The sequence below is a fragment of the Podarcis muralis genome, chromosome 5 (genome assembly GCF_964188315.1).
Source record: "Podarcis muralis chromosome 5, rPodMur119.hap1.1, whole genome shotgun sequence".
Lineage (NCBI taxonomy): Eukaryota > Metazoa > Chordata > Lepidosauria > Squamata > Lacertidae > Podarcis > Podarcis muralis.
The window spans coordinates 6,551,145-6,575,888 of NC_135659.1; the positions used below are offsets into that span (position 1 = coordinate 6,551,145).

At 45.3% G+C, this 24,744-nt stretch overlaps 1 protein-coding gene across 3 annotated transcripts in view; it reads right to left on the reverse strand.

Moving 5' to 3' along the window:
* Nucleotides 1-1,160: 1,160 nt before the first annotated feature.
* Nucleotides 1,161-24,744, reverse strand: part of ASTN1 (astrotactin 1) — a 222,469-nt gene continuing 198,885 nt past the window's right edge. For 2 of the 3 annotated variants that reach the window (XM_028732343.2, XM_028732345.2), the window contains exons 17-23: nt 16,213-16,481; nt 14,707-14,840; nt 13,361-13,512; nt 10,720-10,855; nt 10,444-10,544; nt 9,771-9,954; nt 1,161-6,751 (exon numbers count right to left, since the gene is read on the reverse strand). In XM_028732343.2, the coding sequence (XP_028588176.2) occupies nt 6,517-6,751; nt 9,771-9,954; nt 10,444-10,544; nt 10,720-10,855; nt 13,361-13,512; nt 14,707-14,840; nt 16,213-16,481 (1,211 nt within the window). In that variant the 3' untranslated portion in view covers nt 1,161-6,516. Of the gene's footprint in view, nt 6,752-9,766; nt 9,955-10,443; nt 10,545-10,719; nt 10,856-13,360; nt 13,513-14,706; nt 14,841-16,212; nt 16,482-24,744 lie in introns of those variants that run through there. The other variant, XM_077928222.1, reaches the window with a different exon arrangement.

Below are 24,744 nucleotides of genomic sequence, written 5' to 3' on the forward strand. Positions count from 1 at the left end.
GAGCAGATTTAACCAAGGAAATAAACACAAACCTGCAAGTTTTCGTTTGCCATTGACTCACCTGTTATAATGTAATGCTGATTTTCATTTACTGAAGTAAGCCAGTTCTTTTGCGATGTTCACTGGAAGAAAACTGGAGCGGTGTAAGGTCAGGAAAAGGCAGGATGCTTGACAGGTGGGAAGAGATTTCAGCTCTGGATCAGGAGAAAAGTCTCTCTCTCTCTCTCTCTCTCTCTCTCTCTCACACACACACACACACACATGTTCTAATACATCTAATTGTATCCTACATGCACACGTGGAAAGGAGCCCTCAATGGATAAGAACTATATTATCCTGGTCTCTGTGTGACCCTCACCCCATTTGCCTCAAAACCCCTTTTCTTTCTGTCATTTTAAGCTTTCCTACAAAATGCTCCCGCAAAAGCTGGATTTTTTTTTGGGGGGGGGGATTTTCCAAGAAGGTTTCTTGGGGTGGGGGAGAGATAGATGAAGCATGCCTCCCCTTGCCATGCAAACCCTCCCAAACACCTTTCCAAGCAACAAGGAGGAAAACTTGCTGGAGCTGTCGTTTCTGGACTTCCCTTAAGTGGAGTGTCATTTTCTCAAAAACAATCATGTCTCATTTCCTCTGGCTCCCAAATTGAATCCGGAGGCAAAAAAAGATTTAATCCCACGCTCCCTGGGATGAAATCACAGCAGTGGAGCACAGGGTTTGTAGTTTGGTCTGTCTCCCGATTCAATTTGGGAGGCAGTGAAAATGATAAATCCATTTCTGCTGTGCTCTTCTGCAGCATAAAGGTGGTGTTACTTGGGAGAAGCTGGCTAAGGAGAGCTGGCTATCAGCAAGGGCCAAACCCCATTTCAAACCAGACCTGGATTTCAAGGGGTCTGAGTCTCACTCAAAAGGGGTTGAGGGACACTTTTGAATGGGGGGATTTTGCATTTAAAACTCCTCAGACTGAAAATATACCCCCATTACTAGCTTCGACAAAAATGTGCAGGGTTTTCTTGGCAAACTAATAAAATGAGGAAATTAAGTTTGAAAGCAAAGGAAGTATAGCCTAAACATTTCATCCAACACCAAAAAAAAAGGGGGGGGGATAGATGTCAGCTGGTTTGAAAATATAAAGAGACACTGCAATTTCCTAACCCCACAAATTACTAACAGCGCCATTTAATATTCAGTTAGATGGTAATCTGGATTTTACAGAGTGTTACAATTATTACTTTGAAACGTTTTTAAAAAGAATAACAATAATAATACTGACTTTCCTGACATCGCCGCCAGCCCCAGCCACCATCGATCTACAGTAGCAAAACTTTGCTTCATATTTTTAAGAGAACACCAAGAAATGAGAATTGTAGTAAATAAGACATTTGAGGGGGGGAAATCAACTGACCCAATCATACCGATAACCAAAATAATCTCACAACAAGCAAAAGGTAACCATGCAAATACAGCAATACAAGATCTTGAAGAAATAATAGTAAAGGGGCGGGGGAACCACTTCAGTTGTATCTTTCCATAATAAATGAGAAGTCAGATTGCGGACAGGTGCATTTCTTCTTTCTTTTAAAAAAGAACCAATATCCCTGTATGAATTCCACGGTGCAAGCTCAATGGCCCAACCCAAGTGTGTGCAAACAATCCCTGTATGGCAGCAACCATATCCAAGATGGCGGAACTCCTGTTTGCCAGTTTTACATGGGTGGTTTAAAACAGAGGCCTGACCCTGACCTCCCGCAGCCATATAATGGAGCAGGGGGTGGGGAATTTAAGGGCAGAGAAGTGTAGAAGCAGAAAATTGTGTTATGTGCGTGTGTGTGTGTTTGGCAGTTGAACTGCATGCTGGTCTGTGGAAAGGAAGCAGAAGTTGGATGAGTGACCAGAATTGGGGGGAGGAAGATTAGAGATGTAGCTGAAGATGCAGAAGTTGCCTTGGGAAAGGCTACAATCTTGGTTCAGGGGTCCCTTTTTCATGTGCTGTTCTTAAACCTTAGGATCGTAAGCTAAGTCTGCCTTGGGCAACTGGCAGAATAAAGCACTGCAATTTAAAACGAATTGCAGAATCTGGTGTCAAAGAGGCCCCCAAATGCTAACAGTGAGCTCGCTCTTTTGATTTACATTAACAGGAAGTTTTCAATAATTACCCCATGTTAGCATTCTTGGGCCTACTTTCTGAGTGGCAATGTGCATGGGATATTGGGTCCTATTGTGGTTCCACAATGCTATAGTGTCAGTTTTTCACTCCAAACCTATAAAAATCCAGTGAGCAATACCTGCAAAATTAGTAACAAAAAACACAAGACTGTAAGGGAACTATTTCAGCAATTCAGAGAGGGAACCTGCATCGTTCAGGGTGGAAGTTCAGAATTCTGCAGCAAGGAACTCCCAAACTACTTCAAGCAAAAATTTGTCACTAATTTTGGGAGCAGGACTTGAGTATTAGATGATCCCTGGCAAAATAAAGTGTTGGGTAGGGGCAAGAGAAAGATACTATGAGAGACTAAGCATGGCTGTGCATGGAAACAATTTGAGAAATTAGAGGCATCTCGTTTAGTCAATTAATTTGTGAATCTATATAGGAGGTGTCCCAATCAATTTGGCAGCAGTTTTTCAAACCTGTTCATTATTTTTAGTACAAGTAGCTACAAAAATTGTGGCAGCACCATCATCTTAGAACAGACATTCCTCCTCCTTTCCCACATGGTAGAGAATTCATCTTCTAAGGTGGTGCCTGGCTGCAAAATGGGTGTGCATCATCTAAGAATAAGTACATATTTTCCCTTCTGGAGCATTTCAATCAAAATTCACAGTGCCTTGACCTAGGTCCGCCATCTTAACCTCATCCACCTGGGTGTAAGCCCCACTGAATTCAATAGGCCTTACTTCTAAGTAGACCAAGCACTGCGCTGTAGGGCTTCTTCTAGTGAGTAACAGCTCTGCTAGATATTCTCCCATCAGGGGCAAGGAGAAGCAGCTGCTTGCCCTCCTCAGAGCACTCAACAAGGGACAGACTCGGACTCGGACTCTGTCAGTGGGTCATTACTAGTGAATTTGTCATGTTACAACTGAATTCCTGCTAGGCTAAAGTCCCTTTCTTCCATGCAACTTCTTGTCTATATTTTTAATTTATACCATTGAGAAATATGATGGACTCAGAAAGACTATCATGTGACCCCATGGACCAGAGCTCGCCAGGCACTCCTGTCTTCCACTGCCTCCCGCAGTTTGGTCAGACTCATGCTGGTAGCTTCAAGAACACTGTCCAACCATCTCATCCTCTGTCGTCCCCTGGGAAAGTAGTGCCCTCCATCTTTCCCAACATCAGGGTCTTTTCCAGGGAGTCTTGTCTTCTCTTCTCATGAGGTGGCCAAAATCTTGGAGCCTCAACTTCAGGATCTGTCCTTCCAGTGAGCACTCAGGGCTGATTTCCTTCAGAATGGAGAGGTTTGATCTTCTTGCAGTCCATGGGACTCTCAAGAGTCTCCTCTAGCACCATAATTCAAAATTGACTGAGGGTACTCAGGTTAAATTCAAGGGGGCAGTGACTATATGCTTCTTCACATCTTGGCGAGGCAAAAGAAGGAACAAAGGGACCACTCATGAGGCCATCTCTAGGGATGACACTCTGCAGGAGATGTCTGGCAGCTAGCATCATAGCATGCCTTGAATGTGAGGAAGCCACCTTAACATTTTCCTCTCTTGGCAGTCACCCCTTGTATACAACAACTGGCAAAAATAGCAGCCTCTTGTCTCTTGGAAGGAACATCTCTACCTGCTACATCTAGCACTACGTTTAGATATTGGTAGTACTGAGTAGGATCTGGGCAACTCTACTCACTCCACACACAGAAGATGGTTCTATTTGTAGTTATTAGCTATGATGGAAAAAAAGGAAAATCCAAATTCAGAGCAAGCGTACTCCTGAAACGACAGTTGCTGGGAAACAACCAACCAACGGGGAGCTGTCCAGAAGATTCGGCTGGCAACTGCTGAAAACAGGATGCAGGACAGAATCCTGCACATTTGGGGAGGGGGACAGGCAGTGGTGGTACCACCGCCAACCCAGAGCTTCCCTGACCCTTTTACAGGCGTGGGCTGCCCTGTTTTGCCCCTTGAGGCAAAATGGGAAGGGGCTTCTCTGCACTGACTCACTGGCCCTTGCACACTGAAGGCCATGCTGGATATCTGGATGCAGGCAACAGTCTCCCAACAGTTTTTTGGTTTATAGGCTTCTGCCAAAGACTGCAATTGTGAAAGGTGCTTCATCCTTCCTCCTCCAGCTGTTTTTCTGTCCAAAACTATTCCCTAGCTGTTTCTGCCACCTGTAGGGAAAAGATACAGGTGCAGTAACAAGAAACACCCCCCCCCCCCTTCAAAGTTTGACTTTGAATGGATCCAGGAACTAACTTGCTTGACTCTGGCGTGAAATCTGAAATGACACCCGCAGCACCAGGCAACCATTGATGCCTGGTACGTTGGTGATACCTAATTCCAATAAACTACCTGCTGCCAAAATACCTGAAAAAGAATCATTAACTTCTGACTTGTTGAGCGGGGGCGTGGGGGGGGAGATGCTAAAGTTGTGCCATGAGACCTCCACATGTGCTCCCACTCAAAGATCAAAAGTGTTGGGGCAGCTTTGCCTCCTTCAACAGGAGATGGGCTCATCTCATTATTCATGTCACCAGCAGCAAATTAAAGCCAATATGAGCCCTTCCCGATTTTATTGGTTTTAGTCATGTCACTGCATTTTATTATTACCTGGTTTAGAATTCAAATTTCTCCTGCCCATAATTTCCCTGAGAAGTTCCTCTCTGGCTCCAGGATGCTGGCCGAATTTGTGCACACCTCTAAGCCGTTAAGGAATCCTGGGACAAGCCGGCTTTGAGGGCACTTGAGTGCTCAGCAGAGGCATTGGGCAGCCTGGGCACTAAGTAAGTCTCAGGGCTCCTGGCACCTGGGATATTTGCTTAGCAACAGCCACAATCCCCACCCTCTGGAGCAGACTGAAGACAACCAAGGGGAGGAGAGAGAGTAGACGGCAGACAAAACTCTTCAGCAAATCAATTCTTCACCACTCAGCAATGACACAGTTACACCAAGACATATACTTTCCCACTGAGTACTTGGCATCTGCTGGGAAACTACATATCCCTGGGTTCTTAGTACCTACAATGCTTAGTACCTACAATTGCATTGGCTGTGGACACAAGGACTTAAGAGAGACGTGTGGGAAGAGGCTTCCCTGAACAAATGAAGACCCCCCGCTCTTCATAGCCCCCTGTGACCCTCACCCCATCTTGATACACCGATCACTGCAAGCCCTTCCTTGTCTCACAGTTCGCCATGTAGTCATAGCACCTGCTGACATAGGCTGGATGGCAGTGTCGTGGGACAAATCATTTGAACCTCTGCTTCCAAGTTTCTATCTCATAAGTCAAGTATAGAATTATAGAATCACAGAACTATAGAGTTGGAAGGGACCCTGAGGATCATCTAGTCCAACCCCCTGCAATGCAGGAATATGAAGCTGTCTTATACGGGGATTGAACTTCCAACCTTGGCATTATCAGCACCATGCTCTAACCAACAGGGTTTTTTAAAAAACCAAATAAACAAATTATACTTGCATAATTTATTCTACTTTCATTTCCTGGTGGTAGAATCCAGTTTCGTTATATGCTGTAGTCTCTGATCCTGGTCTCGTCCCCAGCATATTAAGCTAAGGAAGCTTCTGTGCTATATTGCGGATCCTGCCACTCTGCAACTTTGAGCTGATCCTGATGAATCCCAACGAAGTACATTCAAGTCACAGGCCATAAAGGCAGCCATGGGGGCCACAGATAGAGAAACTCTAGCTACATCCTAGAAAAAGTTCTCTACAGTGGCATGGATAAGAGGAGGCGCCTGCTTTAATGGAGACATGGCAGAGAGCAGCTGAAACCATAAGAAGGCACAAACCTTTCTCTGTAAAAGTTAGGATATTAATCCATCTCATTCCAAGCATTTTATACCTTCCTTTGAACCTGTCTCCATTTTTGATTCCTCCATTTTTCAGTCCCAAAAAGCGATTCCCCTATTTTCTTGGCCTCAGCTGTTCAGTTGAAATTATACTGGGTGTGGGAAGAGAGCAGGCTGCCACTTTTGTACCCCAGTGTGAAGGAGGATTTCTCTCCCCAAAACACACACACGCCCCTTTGTCTCCCCACACCACTCCGAGGAACCTCTTGGCAAACTTAGCAGAGCAATCCCCCACCCCCACCCAAAATACCAAACACCACCCACTGGGTCCCACACAGCTTGAAAATGTCAGAAGTTTGTTGACCATGTCAAGCCAGGCTAACCAATGCAGTGAGTGAGTTCTCCTCTCCTTGGCTAAACATTGTCCTAGAGATCTATCTGATGCCCTGAAGATCCATGTACAAAACCCACCCATCCTGCACCTCCAAACTCCCTGTCTTCCTCCCGACTCTGAGGAAGTCCTTTGTCTTCTTTCCTTGACTCCTCTCAGTTGTCTCTGTCCCCGTAGTCATTGTAGAGGACACTCAACATCTGCTCCTCGCAGGTTTTCTTGAGGTCCCGACTCAGCTCCATCCAGCTGAATCCGTATGGCTTGATCTCACTGTAACGGCAGGCAAGGAATTTGAGCGACATGCGCTGAAGACCAATCTTGGGCTCCTGCAAGAGGCCATGGCACCAGGTGCTGAGGTCCCCAAGCTGGGAGAGAATGAGACCGGCTTTTCTAGAGAGGACAGAAAGAGACAAGGGAAGGGAAGTAGAAATAGGCCTAAGCAGAAACACACGGAGCAATCTTATACTGAATCAATCCACCATCTACACCAGCGGTGGGGGACTTTCTCAGATGCTTATTAAGATTAGCCTTAGCGGCCAAGTTGGACAAGTGGGCATGGTCAAACAACTGTCGATCACCTAGTGTCATTAGGTCACATGATTGACAGGCCGTGGAGGTCAGCATGCAGGTGAATCGAATTTAACTGTCACTATGATTGCTGTATGAGTTACTGAGAGAAAGCGCATGGAACAATTTGAACTGCTTGAAATACTTTGAATTTAGTAATATGGTGGCAGGGTTGGAATGGGACCCCCTCCAGATGTTGTTCAACAACAGCACCCATCACCCCTGACCATTGGCCCTGCTGGCTGGGGCTGATGGGAGCACATCATCTACAGAGGATTAGAACTTCATTAGCTGAGCTCTCTAGGATATCAGAACCAGTGTGGCATAGTGGTCTGATTGCATCACTTGGGCCAGCAAAGCTCATTGGATGAGCTTTGGCCACAACGGTCTTTTAGTTTAATGTACCAAGCAGGGTTGTTGCAAGAACAAAATGGCAGAAGGCTTCATGGATCCCATCCTGAGCTCTTGAGAAGAAGCCTGGGGACACAAGATGTAAGTGGGTTCAGGCTAGACTGTACTCTCCAAGATTCCTCTTTGACAGACTGCCACTAACCTCTCACTGTCATATAAGCCAGATGTTTGGCTTAAGTGTCAGCATGGCAAAGCCTGCAGCCTTTCAGCTTCCAGATGTCAGAGTTACCAACAACCCAGCTTTTTCTTGGGTGCTTGTTCTTTGTCATGGCAACTACTGTTGCTAGGAAATAACTTGAGAGCCAAGTGGTTGCTGAAGAAGTGCTCAAGGATGGCAAAGCATAAGAAGCCATGAAGAGTCCTCCCCCTCAGAGTCTTTCTAGGGCCAAACCACGTGAGATGATGGGGAAAAGTGATCGCTTTACATTTTGGCAAAAAAAGAAAAGAAAGTCTCTAATCTGGATTGAGTCTACAGTGGAGCTAACCCCACCCCACCCAACAATATTTTCTCAGTGAAACCCATTCTCTGAAGCTGCAACACATAGATTTTCCCTAACGGAGTAAACAGCATGTTTGAAAGGGATTTTCATTAGGAAAACAGTATTTGTGGAGTGAGGGGAGGGGCCAAACATGTATCATGAAGTGCCAAGGGACTTGAACCCAGTGAGACTATGGTTGCTTTTGGCAAAAAACGAAAAACCAGACTTGAAACAACAGCTGGTGAACTCCAGCTACAGATCTCTGTCTTCTTACTGAGTTTGACTCCAAGAGAGTTAAAGGGGGATTTCGGCTTCACTTCCTGCAATGTACACCCCCATTTCTTTGATTCCACTATTGCTCAGAATCATGCAGGTTGTGTAGATTTTTGAAACAATACAAACACTTGCCAAATGTGTTTGCCCAAGGGCAAAAACAGGATGAGGGTAAATACTACAAGGAGCTGTGGTGCCTTTTCCAAAGTGTTTCCAGGGTGAAAAAGCCCTATTACTTTGTCCCCTCTAGCCCTCAGAGCAGGAGGGACACTGCTGGTATGCAAGATGACAAGTGCATTAAGGACGAAATGTTGAAACAGAGCAGCCAGTCTCTTAGTTAAGGTTTAATCCACAAGTCGCTTGCCGTGTCAGTCACAAGAGCATTTGATCCATCTGCAGGCAGCTGATCCAAGCAGCAAGTTGGATCCCTAAGTTTTATCATCATCCTTAGAGACTGATGAAATGATCTCCATCAAATGCTGCTGGATGCCAATAACGTGACACCACCTGACTCCTTTAATTTCAGAGTTGTTGTTTTTTAAAGGGAATTAACTCTTGCATCTCTCTTGAATCTTTTTTAAAATATCCCTTACTAGTAAGTAAAGGGATGCGGGTGGCACTGTGGGTTAAACCACAGAGCCTAGGACTTGCCGATCAGAAGGTCGGCGGTTCGAATCCCCGCGACGGGGTGAGCTCCCGTTGCTCGGTCCCTGCTCCTGCCAACCTAGCAGTTCAAAGCACATCAAAGTGCAAGTAGATAAAAAGGTACCGCTCCAGTGGGAAGGTAAACGGTGTTTCCGTGCGCTGCTCTGGTTCGCCAGAAGCGGCTTTGTCATGCTGGCCACATGACCCAGAAGCTATACACTGGCTCCCTTGGCCAATAAAGCGAGATGAGCGCCACAACCCAAGAGTCGGCCACAACTGGACCTAATGGCCAGGAGTCCCTTTACCTTTACCTTTACTAGTAAGTAAGAATAAAGCTCATCCATAGCCACTTGCTATAGGGTAATCTGCTCTGAGGCCTATTGAAAGGGTTGGTTGGGTGTGCAAATTAATCAAGCATTCTTTATTTTTTTGTCAACCCTCTGGCATCTAATATGTGTCACTATCCTGAAATAAAGGACAGAATAATGCCATACATGTGTGCCCCTTTTATATCAGTTTAATTGTTATGGCTCCCCTCAAAGAATCCTGTAGAACCCAGTTTGGTGACGATATGGGCAAATTCTTATTTCCTCACAAAGCCATAGTTCCCAACACTCCTTGGGGAAAGGTAAAAAGATAAAGGGACCCCTGACCGTTAAGTCCAGTCGCAGACGACTCTGGGGTTGCGGCGCTCATCTCGCTCTACTGGCCGAGGGAGCAGGCGTACAGCTTCCGGGTCATGTGGCCAGCATGACTAAGCTGCTTCTGGCGAACCAGAGCAGCACATGGAAACACTGTTTACATTCCCGCTGGAGTGGTACCGATTTATCTACTTGCACTTGATGTGCTTTCAGACTGCTATGGGGAAAGATAATTACTATTAAACCAGTTAAGCCATGCTGTGGCATAGACACACTCCCAGTATCTTTTCCATTTTACATGTTGCTGCTTAAGGATGTCAAGGCTAGTGACAAGAACTTTGGCAGATACTGTATTCTGAAGCAACCGGCATGGCACAGAAGGTCTCATCTTACCGGGGGCCCAGTTCATCCTCGCATCGCCAGGTGAACTCCCCAAAGCTCTCGTAGTGCTGGTTGTAATGGTACAGGACCCGGTGAAGGCTTGGCGAGCCCAAGTCCAGCAGGGTGTTGTAGGCCGTTTGCTGCTCCTTCCCGCTAGTGTAGCCATTGAAGAGGTTGTAGATCTTGTCTGCTATTTCTGGTTTTAAACAGAAAGGGAAGGTGAAATGTTGATCGACATAGTGAAGGGTAGTTTGGAGTTTAAACAGCACCTCTTGGAAAAAAGCGTTTCCCCATCACAGCTGCCCTCCTCAACACAGCATTTTTGGGAAGGGAGAAGGGAGAGTGCTGGGGAAACAGCCGCCCTTGGCAAGCAGGCAAGGGAAGACAGGCATTTTGTGTTTCAATGCAACAGTGAAGATGGAACAAGGATTTCAAAGATGAGCTCCCGAAGGCTCTTTACCAGCAACCTAGCTTTGCAACTTGCAACACAGATGTGCATACCAGATAATATATTGTGCCTTTTCAAAGCATCATTTTTCAACCCCAAACCCTAAATTTTATACTTGCAGGAATAGGTTTCGCACACACCCACACACAAAATGATTAAAAATAAAATAAAATACTCAAGCGCTGTACGCAGAAGCTTCTTTTGCCAACGGGCAGGTCTCTGCAGCAGCACTGTTACCTTGGGCCTTCACATCGTCCACCACCGGGCAAGGAGTCTTCACGGTCACGTCACTTGACCTTGAACGTCTCCCTGTGTTATCCACGCCCCAGAGAGTGAACCTGGTGACGGAACAGAAAATATCACCAGATACATGCAGCATTTATGTTTGGACTGCATGAGCAATTGTGCCCTACATCTCCTGCACCTCTATCTTAATTCAAAAGATATCTATTCCCCTTTGCGGCCTGCCACATGCAGGCTCAAGACAAGTCAGCAGCTGGTATTGCTACTCACATGTAGGTGGTGTCAGGTTCCAGGCAGCGGATGATCAAGGAGATGGTGGCGGACAGCTTGTCAGGCACCTGCGCTGGCATGGCGCAGGGCGACTTGGCCCCAGAGATGATGTCATCCACAAAACTCAGCACCGTCTCTAGGGAAACAGGCAACCCAGCCATTATCTGATAATGCAGATGGACAAGGAGCAAGGAAGACAGAGGAGCATGGGAAAGGTCTGCATGTTTTTAATAAATCATGTTATTTTTATGTTTTTAATAAATTGTACAGTGGTACCTCAGGTTACATATGCTTCAGGTTACATACCCTTCAGGTTACAGACTTCGCTAACCCAGAAATAGTGCTTCAGGTTAAGAACGTTGCTTCAGGATGGGAACAGAAATTGTGATCCGGCGGCGCAACAGCAGCAGGAGGCCCCATTAGCTAAAGTGGTGCTTCAGGTTAAGAACAGTTTCAGGTTAAGTACGGACCTCTGGAACGAATTAAGTACTTAACCCGAGGTACCACTGTATTATATGTGAGTGTGTATTAATGCTTAATTGCTTTTTAATTATTGGGGTTTTTCTAGGTGTTTAGCTGTTCTCATTTTTATCTGTAAGACACCTTCAGTCCCTGTCAGAGGAAAAGGTAAAAATAAGTATATAGATAGTAATAGCCATAATGTTAATAATAATAAATTGAAGCTGGAGAGGAGTTTGGCAGCCAAAGCCGTTTTACTCTGCTTCTGATTAACTGCTTTGGCAATTAATTCTTAAGGTATTTGCACCTCACCTTCCTGAACCTTCAATGTGGCTGCAACCCCCAAATAGAAGCAATTGCTTAAACAAGCAAAGCAATAAGAATCAAAGCCACCCAGCAGCAATCAGCAGAACTAAATATAGAAAAGTAACAGAAGAGTTGGCAGCAGCATTCATGGTTCATTTATGCAAGAGTGTGCCAAACAAGCACTGGTTTTTTTACTGGCTCTGTAAGGCAGGGAGAGAAGAGGTCAGAAAAATTTCACATGGCAGCAGATTTCACATCCTGGGTGCCACCACCAAGAAGCTCCTATCCATCACACCTTAAAGGGCAGAGAGCCCAAACCTCTTGTGGTGATTGAAGAATGTAGACAGGCTCCAATGGGAGGAGGCTGCCCTTTAGATAACCCAGTCCCAAATTGCTTGAGGCTTTAAATGACACAACCAGTACTGTGAACTGAGCAAACAAACAAATCGTGAGCCTTGACATTTCATCAAATATTCCACGAGAGGATGAACTTCCAAATTCATTTCAAATCCGATGGCAACGTACGGAAGTGCTGGATATTCCCCTCCTGCATTTGCCCTGAGAAATCTGGAACTTTTTATCCAATGTTTGTTTCCTTTGAGAGTCTTCAGGTGCTTTACATGAGAACGAACCTCAAACTCAAACCCTGAATTTTGCTTTAAACCGAATTTTGATGGCAACTCTAAAAGTGAGTCCTGTATAATTGTTTGCACAAAAAGACAATGTAGGAAATATCCAAATGAGTGTGATCATGATGTAGAGCACAGAATAGGGTGACTAATATGGGGACATCCATTTCCCTTCATAAAATGTCCTGACTCTTTGCAAATGATTGTGGCATAATCCCCAGGCGTTTGGGGGCTTCATTTTTAAGTCAGACACAGGCTGATACTGAGGCTTGCCATTTAAACATAAAGGGGAAGGAAACTTTTTAAAGTCCTCAGAAATTATTGCAAACCCTCCTGTTTATTCCCATCTACCCACTCTGGACCTCTTTGTGGGGACCAAGCTCTGCTGAATGTGGAGGGAGAGTTCTGGCCCATTCCTAGCTCAAACGGTTGAGAAACAATGGAGGTTCTTATGATCATGATGGTTTTTAAAACTGGATTTTGGATTTGGGTTGGAACCTGGATGAATTTAAAACAGGGTTGGACAAATTAGTGGGTGATATTAGCAGTCAATGGCTGCTAGCCATGATGTCTATGTTCTCCCTCCACTGCCAGACACAGTATGCTTCTGAAAACCAGTTGCTGGACAACCCAACTGGGAGAGTATTATTGTGCTCAGGTCCCCCTCTCTGGCTGGACACTGTGAAAGCTGCACCTGAAAGTGCCTTGGGTCTCATCCAGCAGAGCTCTTCTTATGCTCTTATGGAGAGAGCTCTATTTTGTCATCTAACCTGGAACAAACTATTTTGGCAACACTGTGATTTAGTATTAGCCCTTCTTTAAACCACAGAGCCTCTTAAGCTTGCCAATCAGAAGTTCGGCAGTTCGAATCCCCGCGACGGCGTGAGCTCCCGTTGTTCGGTCCAAGCTCCTGCCAACCTAGCAGTTCAAAAGCACATCAAAGTGCAAGTAGTTAAGCAGGTAAACGGCGTTTCTGTGCGCTGCTCTGGTTTCGCCACATGACCCGGAAAAACTGTCTGTGGACAAACGTTGGCTCCCTCAGCCTATAGAGCGAGATGAGTGTGCAACCCCAGAGTCATCAGCAGCTGGACCTAATGGTCAGGGGTACCTTTACCTTGAACAATACGGTGTGTTATATTGCATCAATATTTAATTCTTATGCACACTACCCTGGAATCCATGTTTTGGATGTTTAGAAATTTTCAAAAATAATTGTGTAAATGAATAAAAGAATAAACTGCACCCACCAGTTTCCACTTTGGAATGGTCCAAGCGGTCAGTCACCTTCTCCTGGCGGATGAGGTAATCAACAATCTGTACTCCAATTGGGGGTTCCGAATGCTCCCACTCCAGAACTACCAGGGAGCTACTAGGTTCATGAACAGTGGACAACCTCAGCCTGCAGAGGGGAGAGCAAAAACAGAGGTCGGGCTATGGCTAACCCTTGGCAAGCATCTCTGGATGATGTCAATGGGAATGCCAACTCAAATTCAGCAAAATTCTGACAACAGAGTACCCCCCCTTCCGCCTTCATTTCACTATACTGTATTCAACAGAGCATCTGATGATGCTTAAGCAACATTGCTCAAATAATAATGTGTTCTGCTTATTCAAGTACCTTCAAGCCCCCACAAGGCTAGGGGGGTAACATTAATGAGATGAACAGGGCACACTTTGCCACGCCCTGTCTTTGGTGCACAACGCAAAGGAGGTGGGCAGAGAAGGGCCCAACTAGAGATCTTTCAGACACACACCTCGCACAGAAGCCAAAATGGGGTGTGACACTCTAAATCCAGCAGGCAGATTCAGATTCCATTCCATCACGACACCTCAGCTCAACTGACCTTCTCACGGTGAGGGCATAATGGGACAATGACCACTGCCCTGCACTCCTTGGGGGAAGGCCAAAATGAAATATAGAAATGAGCAGCATCAAACTTGTGACGCTGAGTAAGCTATGAAACCTTGAACTCCCAACAGTTGTTGCTGCTGCTGTTTTTTTACCCTGGTGGACAGTAAAAGCTTGCCTTTGCACCTGTAGCCTTACTACAATATTGATTTAATATTTACTTTTTGCATCCTGCCTTTTTCCTGCCATGAAAATTCATGACATAAACAGAGTATCCTAAAAACAGCAATAAAACATACTCTTAAGACCCAATAAAAACAGACACCAATAAAATGCACTTTCCTTTAGAAGCAATGGAGCAGAAAGGCAATGCCTTCCTGCACTTTTTGATAGACACTTTCTGATGTACACCCTGCTTGCATCTGGGCTCCTAACAGCAATTTGGGGACTGTCAGGAGCTGCAGGCATGGAGATCAGGCCATGTGTGCCTTCTCTCCCACACCAGATTCAAAAAGGAACAGTCTGATCAAATCCACCACCACCACCATGATTCTGTGAAAGAGACTCAAGAGAGGTAACTCTGTTTGGAAAGGCGAGATCCTCAGTTTTCAGCCATTATTTCTCTCTTTATTTCTGGTGCTGGAAGAATATTTGCTACAACGAACAGTATCACATGAGGCCACGTTTCCCAAAAGACATTTAGCAAAATCTCAATTCTGCAAACCGATGGTGGGGGACACCTACATAGGGCGTGGGAGCGGGGCACAGGCTGGAAGTCCATCAGCACCGAAGGCACTTGAGTCACACCGACACCAGTCCTCGATGACGTCCCCACTGCCTGAGCACCATAGGGAACTCATGGTGGCCTCTTGCAACAGCTGAGAGAGAAATAAAAGAACAGGAATGAGGAAAAGCACAGGAGGAACATCAAGAAAATCCCCACCATGAGCTGAATTTTCATCCTACCCAAGGGCTGCAAAGCAGGGGGGCCCTTCTGACAAATTTTGCTGAGAGGCCTGCAAATCGTTTGCTCCTTTCACACTAAGCCATGGTTTGGTTTAGGACTAGGTCACTGAGTACAATGTGCAGCAAACCTGCACACGTGCAGTGATCAAAACAGAAGTTCAGAATTCAATAACAGAAGACCAGCAAGCCATTAACATATCAGTCCTCTTCTGCAAACAGAAAGTAATTCAGATGGGGAGAATAAGCACTGTTATGCTGACTGCAGTTATTCCGCTTCAAGTCTGTTTCTAGCCATCATGGTTTGAGAAGATTGGAAATGTCACCATGTTTTCTCCCACTCCCTCTGCCCCCTTCAGATAAAGCGTATTCTCATTCATAGAGAGCATGTGTTGCGGTGGGGTCTGGCAGGCCACCCCTCTGTTGATGGGCAGGTTAGTTTGGATGACCATCCGAGTTGGGTTGCTGGGCAAATTTTGGTGTTGCCATTTAGGGGGTTGGACCAAAGGTTATAAAATGAAGTCACGTACCACTGACTGGGCTCTTTTGCTGCGGATCACCCGCCCACCCTTCCTAATTTGGGGCTTTTGGTTGACCTTGCTATGCCTGTCATGGGGTCGCCTGCTTTTGGGGCAGGGGCCTGGTAGGAATTTTGTCCAATTGGCTGATTGGCTGGTGCCATTTGGTTTTTGCTTACTGCGTAGCAAATCGTCACAACTTATAAGGTTGCGGTTAGGCATTGGTTTAAAAATTGGTTGGTGGAGGGGTAAGGATTGGCAGTGCCTGCCCCTCCAATGCTGCTGCTGCAAGGGAATTCCGTTAAAGGAATCCAGGAGCTTGCCATCCTTTCGTCCGTACCCCTGAAGGGGGCTTAGGGCCATGTAAGCCCCCGGGAACATGCGGGGGGTGGGTGGGTGAGGGTCTGGTGCCCGGCTCCATGCTCTCCCTAATATTGTTTTCTCTTACTGGCTTTCGTTGGAATCCGGAAGTCAGTTCTGTCTCTGGGCGTGGGGACAGATAGTCATAACCAATGCCTAAGCAACCACTCACATTTATATATTTTAATAAAGTTGTGGCCAAACATATGCCAAAAACCTTAAACAAAAATTATGTGTGGTGTGAATTATTTATAGGTGGTTTGGAGTACCTCGACACACAATCTTGTTTATATGAAAATTTGAATACTTAAGACCGAGTAAGAGAGTAGCCTGTCCCCCTTTGGAATGCTCACTTATTTGCAACCACTGATACTACACTTAGTCCTGCCTCCCATATAAAGCCACTCACCTTCTGAGTTTGATTGTTGGTGACCAGCTCATAAATGGGTGCTGCTTTTGTGACCTCCAGGAGGACAGGCTCAGGTACAGTGTCTGTGCCAGAGGATACATGACACAGAGGACAGGATGATGGACAGCGGCCTCTGCTCTGGCATTCCATGCGCACACCGGCTGCCATGCGCTTGGTTCCTGACTCTGACAAGCTGGCTATGTACTCTGGAAACGTAAGGACCCTGGGATCTCGCTCACGCTCCTCAGACTCATCTGATGGGGAGTTACCTGTAAGAAATGTGATTGGATAGAATCAGGAAAAGGTGAGATGTGACCTGGTCAAGCTTCATGGTGCCCTGGACTAGAGAGATAAAACATCTGCACCCACAGGGGTGTGCAATCATTTGCAAGAACCCTGTGCAGATTTCAAGCTTATATCATTACTTTTGTTTTTAAGTGTTCCCCTGTATGACTTGCCTTCCAGAACATAGATCTCTTTGGAATAATTTCCAACTTCTTAATGTTCTTCTTTAAAACTGGCATTCAAAATCATACATAGATCAGCAAACAGGAGCACCAATCCATCTTGAGTGAGAGTCCTGAAAATCTGTTCCAGGCCTCACAGGCCTTTTCCCACCAGGCCTGGGAGGGCAAGGCCCTGACTGACTCCAGCTACAAAAAGCCAAGGCTGCTGAAAAGGCCAGAGACCATTTTGGCTGTCTCTTAATGCAGTCCCAGGTCATCGAGTCAGAGCTTCCACAGGTGCTGCATGCCATGAACCACCGTTGGCAGGATTGGTAGTGACAGCAGCAGATATGTATCTTCTATGCTTATGATAATTTTTTAAATTTTTTTAAAATTAAATCTTATAAATATTTTTTTTGACAAAACATCCATCTTACATATAATATATAAAAACCACTTGGCAATCTTGGCCTGACACTTCTCTCCTCCTCAACTAATGGTTTTCCTAATTATACTCTGATATTGCATTTTGTTATTATCATTATTATTACCCTTAAATCCAAATCTTAAATACACCATTTAAACATCATGTTGGTAATAATTGATATCTCTAAACTTACAAAACTTCTTGTAGCCCTACTAACAATGTCAATTGTTTACAATTGTCTCTCAAATATAATGTAAATTTATTCCAGTCTTTCAAAAAGGTCTGGTCCTGCTGGTTCCAAATTTTCCCAGTTAGTTTCGCCAACTTGGCATCATCCATTGACTTCATCTGCCACTCTTCTTTTGCAAAAATGAACAATGTTTTATCTTGCTTATGTATTTCTCTACCTACACTACCCAATAATAAGGCTTCTGGGTTCTTTACAAATGTATATTTCAACACTTTTTAAAAGTTCATTATATATCATTTCCCAGAAAGCCTTCACTTTCTTACAAACCCACCACATATGATGGAAGGTTTTTGAATTATGGTGTTGGAGAGTCCCATGGACTGCAAGAAGATCAAACCTATCCATTCTTAAGGAAATCAGCCCTGGAAGGACAGATCCTGAAGCTGAGACTCCAGTGCTTTGGCCACCTCATGAGAAGAGAAGACTCCCTGGAAAAGACCCTGATGTTGGGAAAGATGGGGGGCACAAGGAGAAGGGGACGACAGAGGATGAGATAGTTGGATAGTGTTCTCGAAGCTACCAACATGAGTTTGACCAAACTGCGGGAGGCAGTGGAAGACAGGAGGGCCTGGCGTGCTCTGGTCCAGGGGGTCACGAAGAGTGGGGCACGACTAAACGACTAAACAACAACAACAAACCACTTTGAGATTTTTTCTTTAAAATATAAAGGAGTATATAGAGAATTGAAATTAATAATAATAGTAATAATAATAATCCTGGCAAGAATTATGCTGTTGTTTCTCAAATCTTGATTCAATAGTCTAAATGTGAAATTGGGTTATTTCCTCCCAGAATACTGCTGGTTCTAAGTGCACAAGGCTCCTCAAGTAACCTTCAGTCAGGTCTCATTCCACATTTTTTAAGAATGGTGCAAAATACACTTGATTTTCCATACAAAACCTGCATAGGCAGTTAAATGTTCTGAAGAAGCAGAAGGACTGAAAAATGCCAAATTGAGGTGGAGTTGCTGCTGAGCAACAGTAATTCAGATATGCACTAGAAAAGCTGAGCTTTTGAAAAGGGGAATGATGTGCAATTAAGGCAATTGCACCAAGCAACAGCAACAATGGTCCTGGTCTGCATTTTGTATGCTGAAAAATTGTGTTTCTAGATTGAGAACCACATGAAGTGAAGACATATGGGGGGGGGAGGGAGGGAGGGAGAAATGATGTGCAGCCAGACCACTACCACTTAATATCAAAAAGGTCATAGAGGGCTGGGCGATATCTGGCTATCAACATCGCAATATGTCACCAGCTAAATATCGCGATGTGTCAATATATCAACCATGTCTGAAATAAGGATAGAGATATGGAGCTATGCATTGGCTGGCTCAATGGTTTTTTCTGCATTGTGATTTTTGCTTTCACTTGCTCCTGTGATTCGCTGCCTCCTGCATGAGGCCGGGGAGAGCTGAGCAGGAAGAGTTAACAGGGGCTGCAAGAATCAACAGAAGCATTGGCTGGCTTCATGGTTTTCCCACACTGTGGGAAACACACACACACATCATGATTCACAATATATTGCCAGGTCAGAGAGAATGAAACTGATATCACGATATGGACTTCAAACTGGTCAGATCATTAGGATTGGCTGGGAGAGGAAGAACAGAAAAAGGAGAGAGAGAGAGAGAGAGAGAGAGAGAGAGAGAGAGAGATTCAAACTGGTCAGACCATTAGGATTGGCTGAGAGAGGAAGAACAGAAAAAGGAGAGAGAGAGAGAGAGAGAGAGAGAGAGAGAGAGAGAGAGAGAGAGAGAGAGAGAGAAGTGGGTGTCAGAAAAAGAGGGGTGGCAGAAAGACAGAAGGGGGAATGGTGGGCTTCTCAGACACATCCTACTGGCCATTGTCAGGAATAGATGGACCTTTGTTCTAACTCAGGGGTGGTCAACCTTTTTATACCTACCGCCCACTAAATGCATCTTTCTTGATGGTAAAATGTCCTTACCACCCACCAGTGCTCAATGGAAGCAGGAGTCAGCTTGTGCCGTAGAACCCCCTACCGCCCACCTAGAAACCTGAAACGCCCACTAGTGGGTGGTAGGAACCAGGTTGACAACCCCTGCTCTAATTCAACATGGCTCCAATTTTAAGATAGTTTGGGTTGGCATAAGGAAAACAGGTGCAATCCCAGGGCAGTTAGTCATAACTGAGCCCCACTGAAATCAACAGAAAAAAAATAAGTCATGATGACTAACTCAAGTACCATTGATTTCAATGGGATTGAAGGCAGGACCACTTTACCTGAATCAGGGCTATGGTGCTTTTGAAACAGGATTAATGCAGGCAATTAAGCCAACTCTGCTAGCGAGTTATGGGACACAACGGGTCTCTCTTAGAAAGAAGTTACTTTTGAATATGCCCATTTGCATGCAGTGAGGAACAATGGTGCAAAGCAATGGTTCAGATGCTGCCAAAATTCTATGTTTGTTTTTAATAAAAACGTGGTGCTCTATTTTCCTTCCAGGAAGGGAAGTAAAATGAAGTAATGCATTCAACAGAAAAGGCTGCCTATGAACACTAGATGGTGCTATAAAATTACAGATCATGACAGGTCTGAAATCTTTATCGTATGTCTGATGGGAAAGATATGCATGTTACCAATGGCTGTAACAAGGACTCACTGTATCTGAGCCAATAGTAGATGGCAAGTGGTCTAGGTGGATGAAAGAGCATTTGGATGATATAAAATCTCCACTAAGTGCATAAAAGGGTGCTTGCTGAGCACACATACACACACACTTAAATGTGCAGTAAAATAGCACCAAATATATTATTATCACTTTTTCCTGCTAATTCTGAGCAGCTGCCCCTAAACAGGCGTTTGACACCCAGAAATGTAAAGAGCAGGACCAGAAGAAAGACAGCAACCTTAGCAAAATCCCCACACTATCCATGCATTGCTTGGCAGTCTCTAGGGGTGGGCTGACCAGTCTGTAGAAGTCTCTCCCCCACAACCCCACCCCTCCTCAATAGAAGCCGCATGGTCCTCCATTTCACTTAAAAATTACAAAGCTCTGAATGTATACCCAGGATCTCTTAACAGTTAAGGCATAACTGATCTGTGTTAAGGGACCCTGAGAATGCGCTCTTGGCTTAAGGATAGAATAAGTGTCTTGGTATATCAAATTAAAAGTGTGTCTACCTGTCCTAGCACAGCATACAACCCCCCCCCCCCCACCAGTAACCAGCAGGTATTTTTTAATGGAAACTGTCTATGATTTATCCCCCCCTAACCTATTGAATTATTGCATTTCGTGGCATCTGCTCCCTGCCACAACTCCCCCCCCCCCAGCCCTAACATGCAAATAATGATCTTGACATAGCTGTGAGGAGCCAATGTGTTCACCTTAAGCAAACTCTGTAATCAGGGGACCAGGCAGGAGAGGCCTAGTCACAACGAAGAGCTTTAGAGAGGACAGTCCCTATTTAAAATTCTGAGGAAAGCAATTATTCCATTTCACCAACTGCTTCCATTTCAGAACACAAACATTGATTTTGCAAATCCCAATGAGCTCCCAACTTTTCCTGATTGACTCAGAGGAGGGCGTGAATCCCAGAAAAAACAACAAGGAACCTGCCTGTTGTTTTGTCAAGCACAGGGGTGTGGAAATTGGGACCTTTGGGAGACCATGCATTGCTTACACTCTCTGGCACGGCTATCCAGGTGATCCCAAGCTGCAAATCAAAAGGCGTCTGACACAAATGTCCTGTTCACCTGTCTGGAGAAGCAGCGAGAGAGCAAGGGGGCTGCTCCGTGGCACCTTCCAGTTTTCCATGTGGTTCAGGCCTGCCGCACTTGCTCACGCTCCCCACGCAATCTGGAACTCTGCACGTTTTCCTGAACGTGAAGGAAGCTGGAAGCAGCCACATGAAAACAGCCTCTTTGTATTCATGTTCCCCCTTCTGGAGAGCAATGGCTGCATAGGACTAATGACTTTGTGGAATATCGGGCAGCAATCAAACAACATTTTTCAGCTGACAGTAGCTAACCTGCAACTTCATTCTATTTCTGAGGCCTGGTACAAATGAATATTTGTCCCTCTATTATAATTGCCAGGAACATTTCCCTGCCTGTCATTTTCTACTGCCTCTTTCTCACCCCATTCTTGTCTCACAAAACTTATGTATTATACAAATGCTGATGTACGATATTTAGGAGGCAAGATGCCAATTGAGCACATACATGCAAAAATAAGTCTATTTACACAGCCTCATTCATCTGTGCCATTTATTTTGAACACAGAAGCTGGGGTCTCGCTCCCTCCCTACCCGCAAGAGACGAATTTGTATTTTTGGTTAGATCAAGGCGTTAATTTCCCTGCTCAAGATCTTCTAAGATCCTTTGCTCCCAGCACCCTGTTGACCCAACTCTCCCTCATTAATACAAATTGCCTGGCCAAGGTCAGAGTAGTTTCCAGCAGCCAGATATATCTGCTTTGAAATACTTTTGTGGGCCTTTCGAACCAATATTTAAACTTCCCCGGTGATAGCTGGAGGTCATGTTTTTTTAAACACTTAGATTCTTGCTATCCAGAGCATATGTTCTCTTATGTTAGCTTGTTATCTTTTAATTGGTTTCTATTCTAAATTTAATGCCAACTGTTCCTGCTGGCGGCAATAGCTGCGACTGAAGCTAGGATGGTGCCGTCTCAACGTTAGTGTTGCATGTGCAAAGTGAGTATTGCCATTCCCATTTGCCACTCTACTTCTGGACTGCTTGTTGGGCCACTCAGACAGATCTCCCCTTTTTGGAGCTGGATGATTCTCGTCTCTTGGAATAAATGCTCCCAGAAATATGTAATTGCTAAACAATGGCGCAGAAGCATTTGAGGAGATGTCCAGTTTTCAGGGAAAGTATTCCAGCACAACTAAAGGTGTGTCTGCACAAGGTTGTGGGTGTGTACCCTGATGTGTGCACTTGTTGCCAGGCTTCCATCCCGTGCCCCCCCCCATCCACCTATCTATGCAGATTAGACCTGACCCTGGCAGCTCAAGAAGCAAAACTGATATGGAGTTCTTGTATTTCACAATGTACAGTTTTGAACTTAGTGTAATCCATGGGATAAGATGTTAAAACATGGACCAGGGAGCCCTGGGTTCAAATCCTCACACATACATGGAGCTCAGACTGGCTGAAGTAAGTCAGTCTATTTCATAGGCCTGTTGTGAAGATAACAGAGACATGATCTCAGATATGCTGCTCTGAGCTTGTGGGTGGGGGGAGGAGAGGAGGGACCCTAGAATTGTTGAGTTGGGAGGGATCCTGAGGATCAGTCAGTCCAACCTCCTGCACTGCAGGAATCGCAATGCATGATCCAATCTGAAACCATACGAATGCTAAAAATAAAATACTGAACCTGAAAGGCACGATGCCCCTTAAAGTCAAGATGCATGTAAGATCCATGGCCATTAACAAACTGTTAATTCAACAGCTTCCATTTAATAATCCCTGAACTTGCTTTAAGAATGTCGCTGCTCACAATGAAAGGGTTACGTTGTGTATGTCGCCCTCCATTAGTGAAGGAAAGAGTACATTTCCTTCCTTAGGGGGAAGGAAAGACTAAAAACCTACCAACCTACAAATATCTGCAGCCTCTGGGCTCCCCTGCTTGCATAGCTGCCTGTTGGACAGCTCCTCAATTTAAATGCAAGAAACAAGGAGAGAATCGTCTTTGCTCAGTAACACCAGTCATGGGGGCGGGGAGAGGGTGGGGCTAAGTAGTTAGGCAGGGCCTGGTGAGATCAAGGAGGCGGAGCTTAGTACCCTTTCCACATTAACCCGGAGTGCAGCCAACACCTTCTCTGTTATCCATACATAGCTTTAGCCAAGCAACATGACTGATCTACTGGCAAGTTTCATTTTCTTTATGGCTTTGAAAAGAGAGATTGGCAGATACTTTCCACTTTATAGAGAGCAAAAGGCATTGATGTCGTGGAGCTAGAGCCATGTGAATGCGCACACAGCAGGAAGCCCCTTCCTCTGTAGGGGAGGAACAGTCATTGTATTAAGATGAAAGGTTAAGCTCTGCTTGTCAGTTCTGAGATGCCAACATCCTTCAACAGAGAAGGGGAACATTTGGATTTCATCTGGGTCAAATCCAGATGCATTGCAGTGTTTGCCAACTTGCCCAGCTGCAGGAGGCTGCAGGGAATGTTGGAGAGCTTTAATGTACTGGTTCAGACCACGGATGCTGCAGGTCCAGGCAGCACCTTGCCCAGGTTCCTGTGCCAAGACCTCCCCCCACAACAGGCCAGATTTTGCTGCCAGAAGCCATGGGACAACTGTGCTACTTCTCACCAGCTAACTTCAGAATCTGCACTTTTCCACTGTTCTTGCTAACATTCTGCTGAAACATTGCCTACAAACAGCGGCCGTGGGTTATCCTATTCTTCCCTTGCATTTGAGCATTATTTTGAACTACCACCACAGGGCATTCATGTGCACAATGCAGGAATTAGGGATATGCAAAGAGACTTAAATGAATCCCACATCGAAAACCCAAGCAAGGCTGCTTCAGTCAGATTTGGGGCTTGTACAAGCCAAAGCTGGAGAGCTCTCTGAAAATCAATGCTTTGAGATGCTTTGGAGATTCAGGTGTTGTTGTTTTTAAAGCAGCAGGCAGTATGTCTGCAAAATATGAAACATTTCTCCCCCAGTTCTCCAAACGAGGTAACCTCCATGGTAGAGGGAGAGCTGCTCTGTGACTGACAAGTCTAGGTTCTAATCAGAAGGAATGATTTCACGAAGGCTCTTCAATCACAGCGTTTTAGGGAAGGGATATTGAATTAATGTATTATCATACCCATGTCTGTTCTGTTTTGGTGGCCACCTCTGCTGATGGTGTTTGCTTGGAAAAACGCTGAGCTCCCAGAAGTCTTCTGGGACTTCTGTGCCACATGCCCACACAAACTACTTTCGTCCAATCAACTTTGCACTTAGGTTTTGTGACTTTTGGTGCCAACTGAACAGAACGTCGTCGAAGTGTTTCCCGTGCCCTTCACTGAGCTGGAAAGTGGAGGGTGGGGTGGGGGGGTAGAGAAACCAGAAATAGGGACACAGTGTAGTAAAGATCTATGGAGAAGGAAGAAGTTGGGGGGGGGGCAGAAGACTTCTGGGAGCTCAGCCAGACTATTCACAGCAAGAAGCAGTCTGGAGAACAGGATGGCCCCTTCACCCTGGGTGAGGTAGTTAGAAGGCTGGATCATACCTGTCTTCCAGGAACCACTGGGGAACTAGGGGGGGGGGCAGAGCCCTTTGCATCACTGTAGAAGCTTTTAATGGGAGAAATAGCTCTCAGCTGCTCAAACATGGGAGGGTCAGGTGTTTTGTGGCCAAACAGCTGTGGAAAAGGCAGGAAGTCATTATAGTTGTTGTTGTTGTTGTTGTTGTTTAGTCGTTTAATCGTG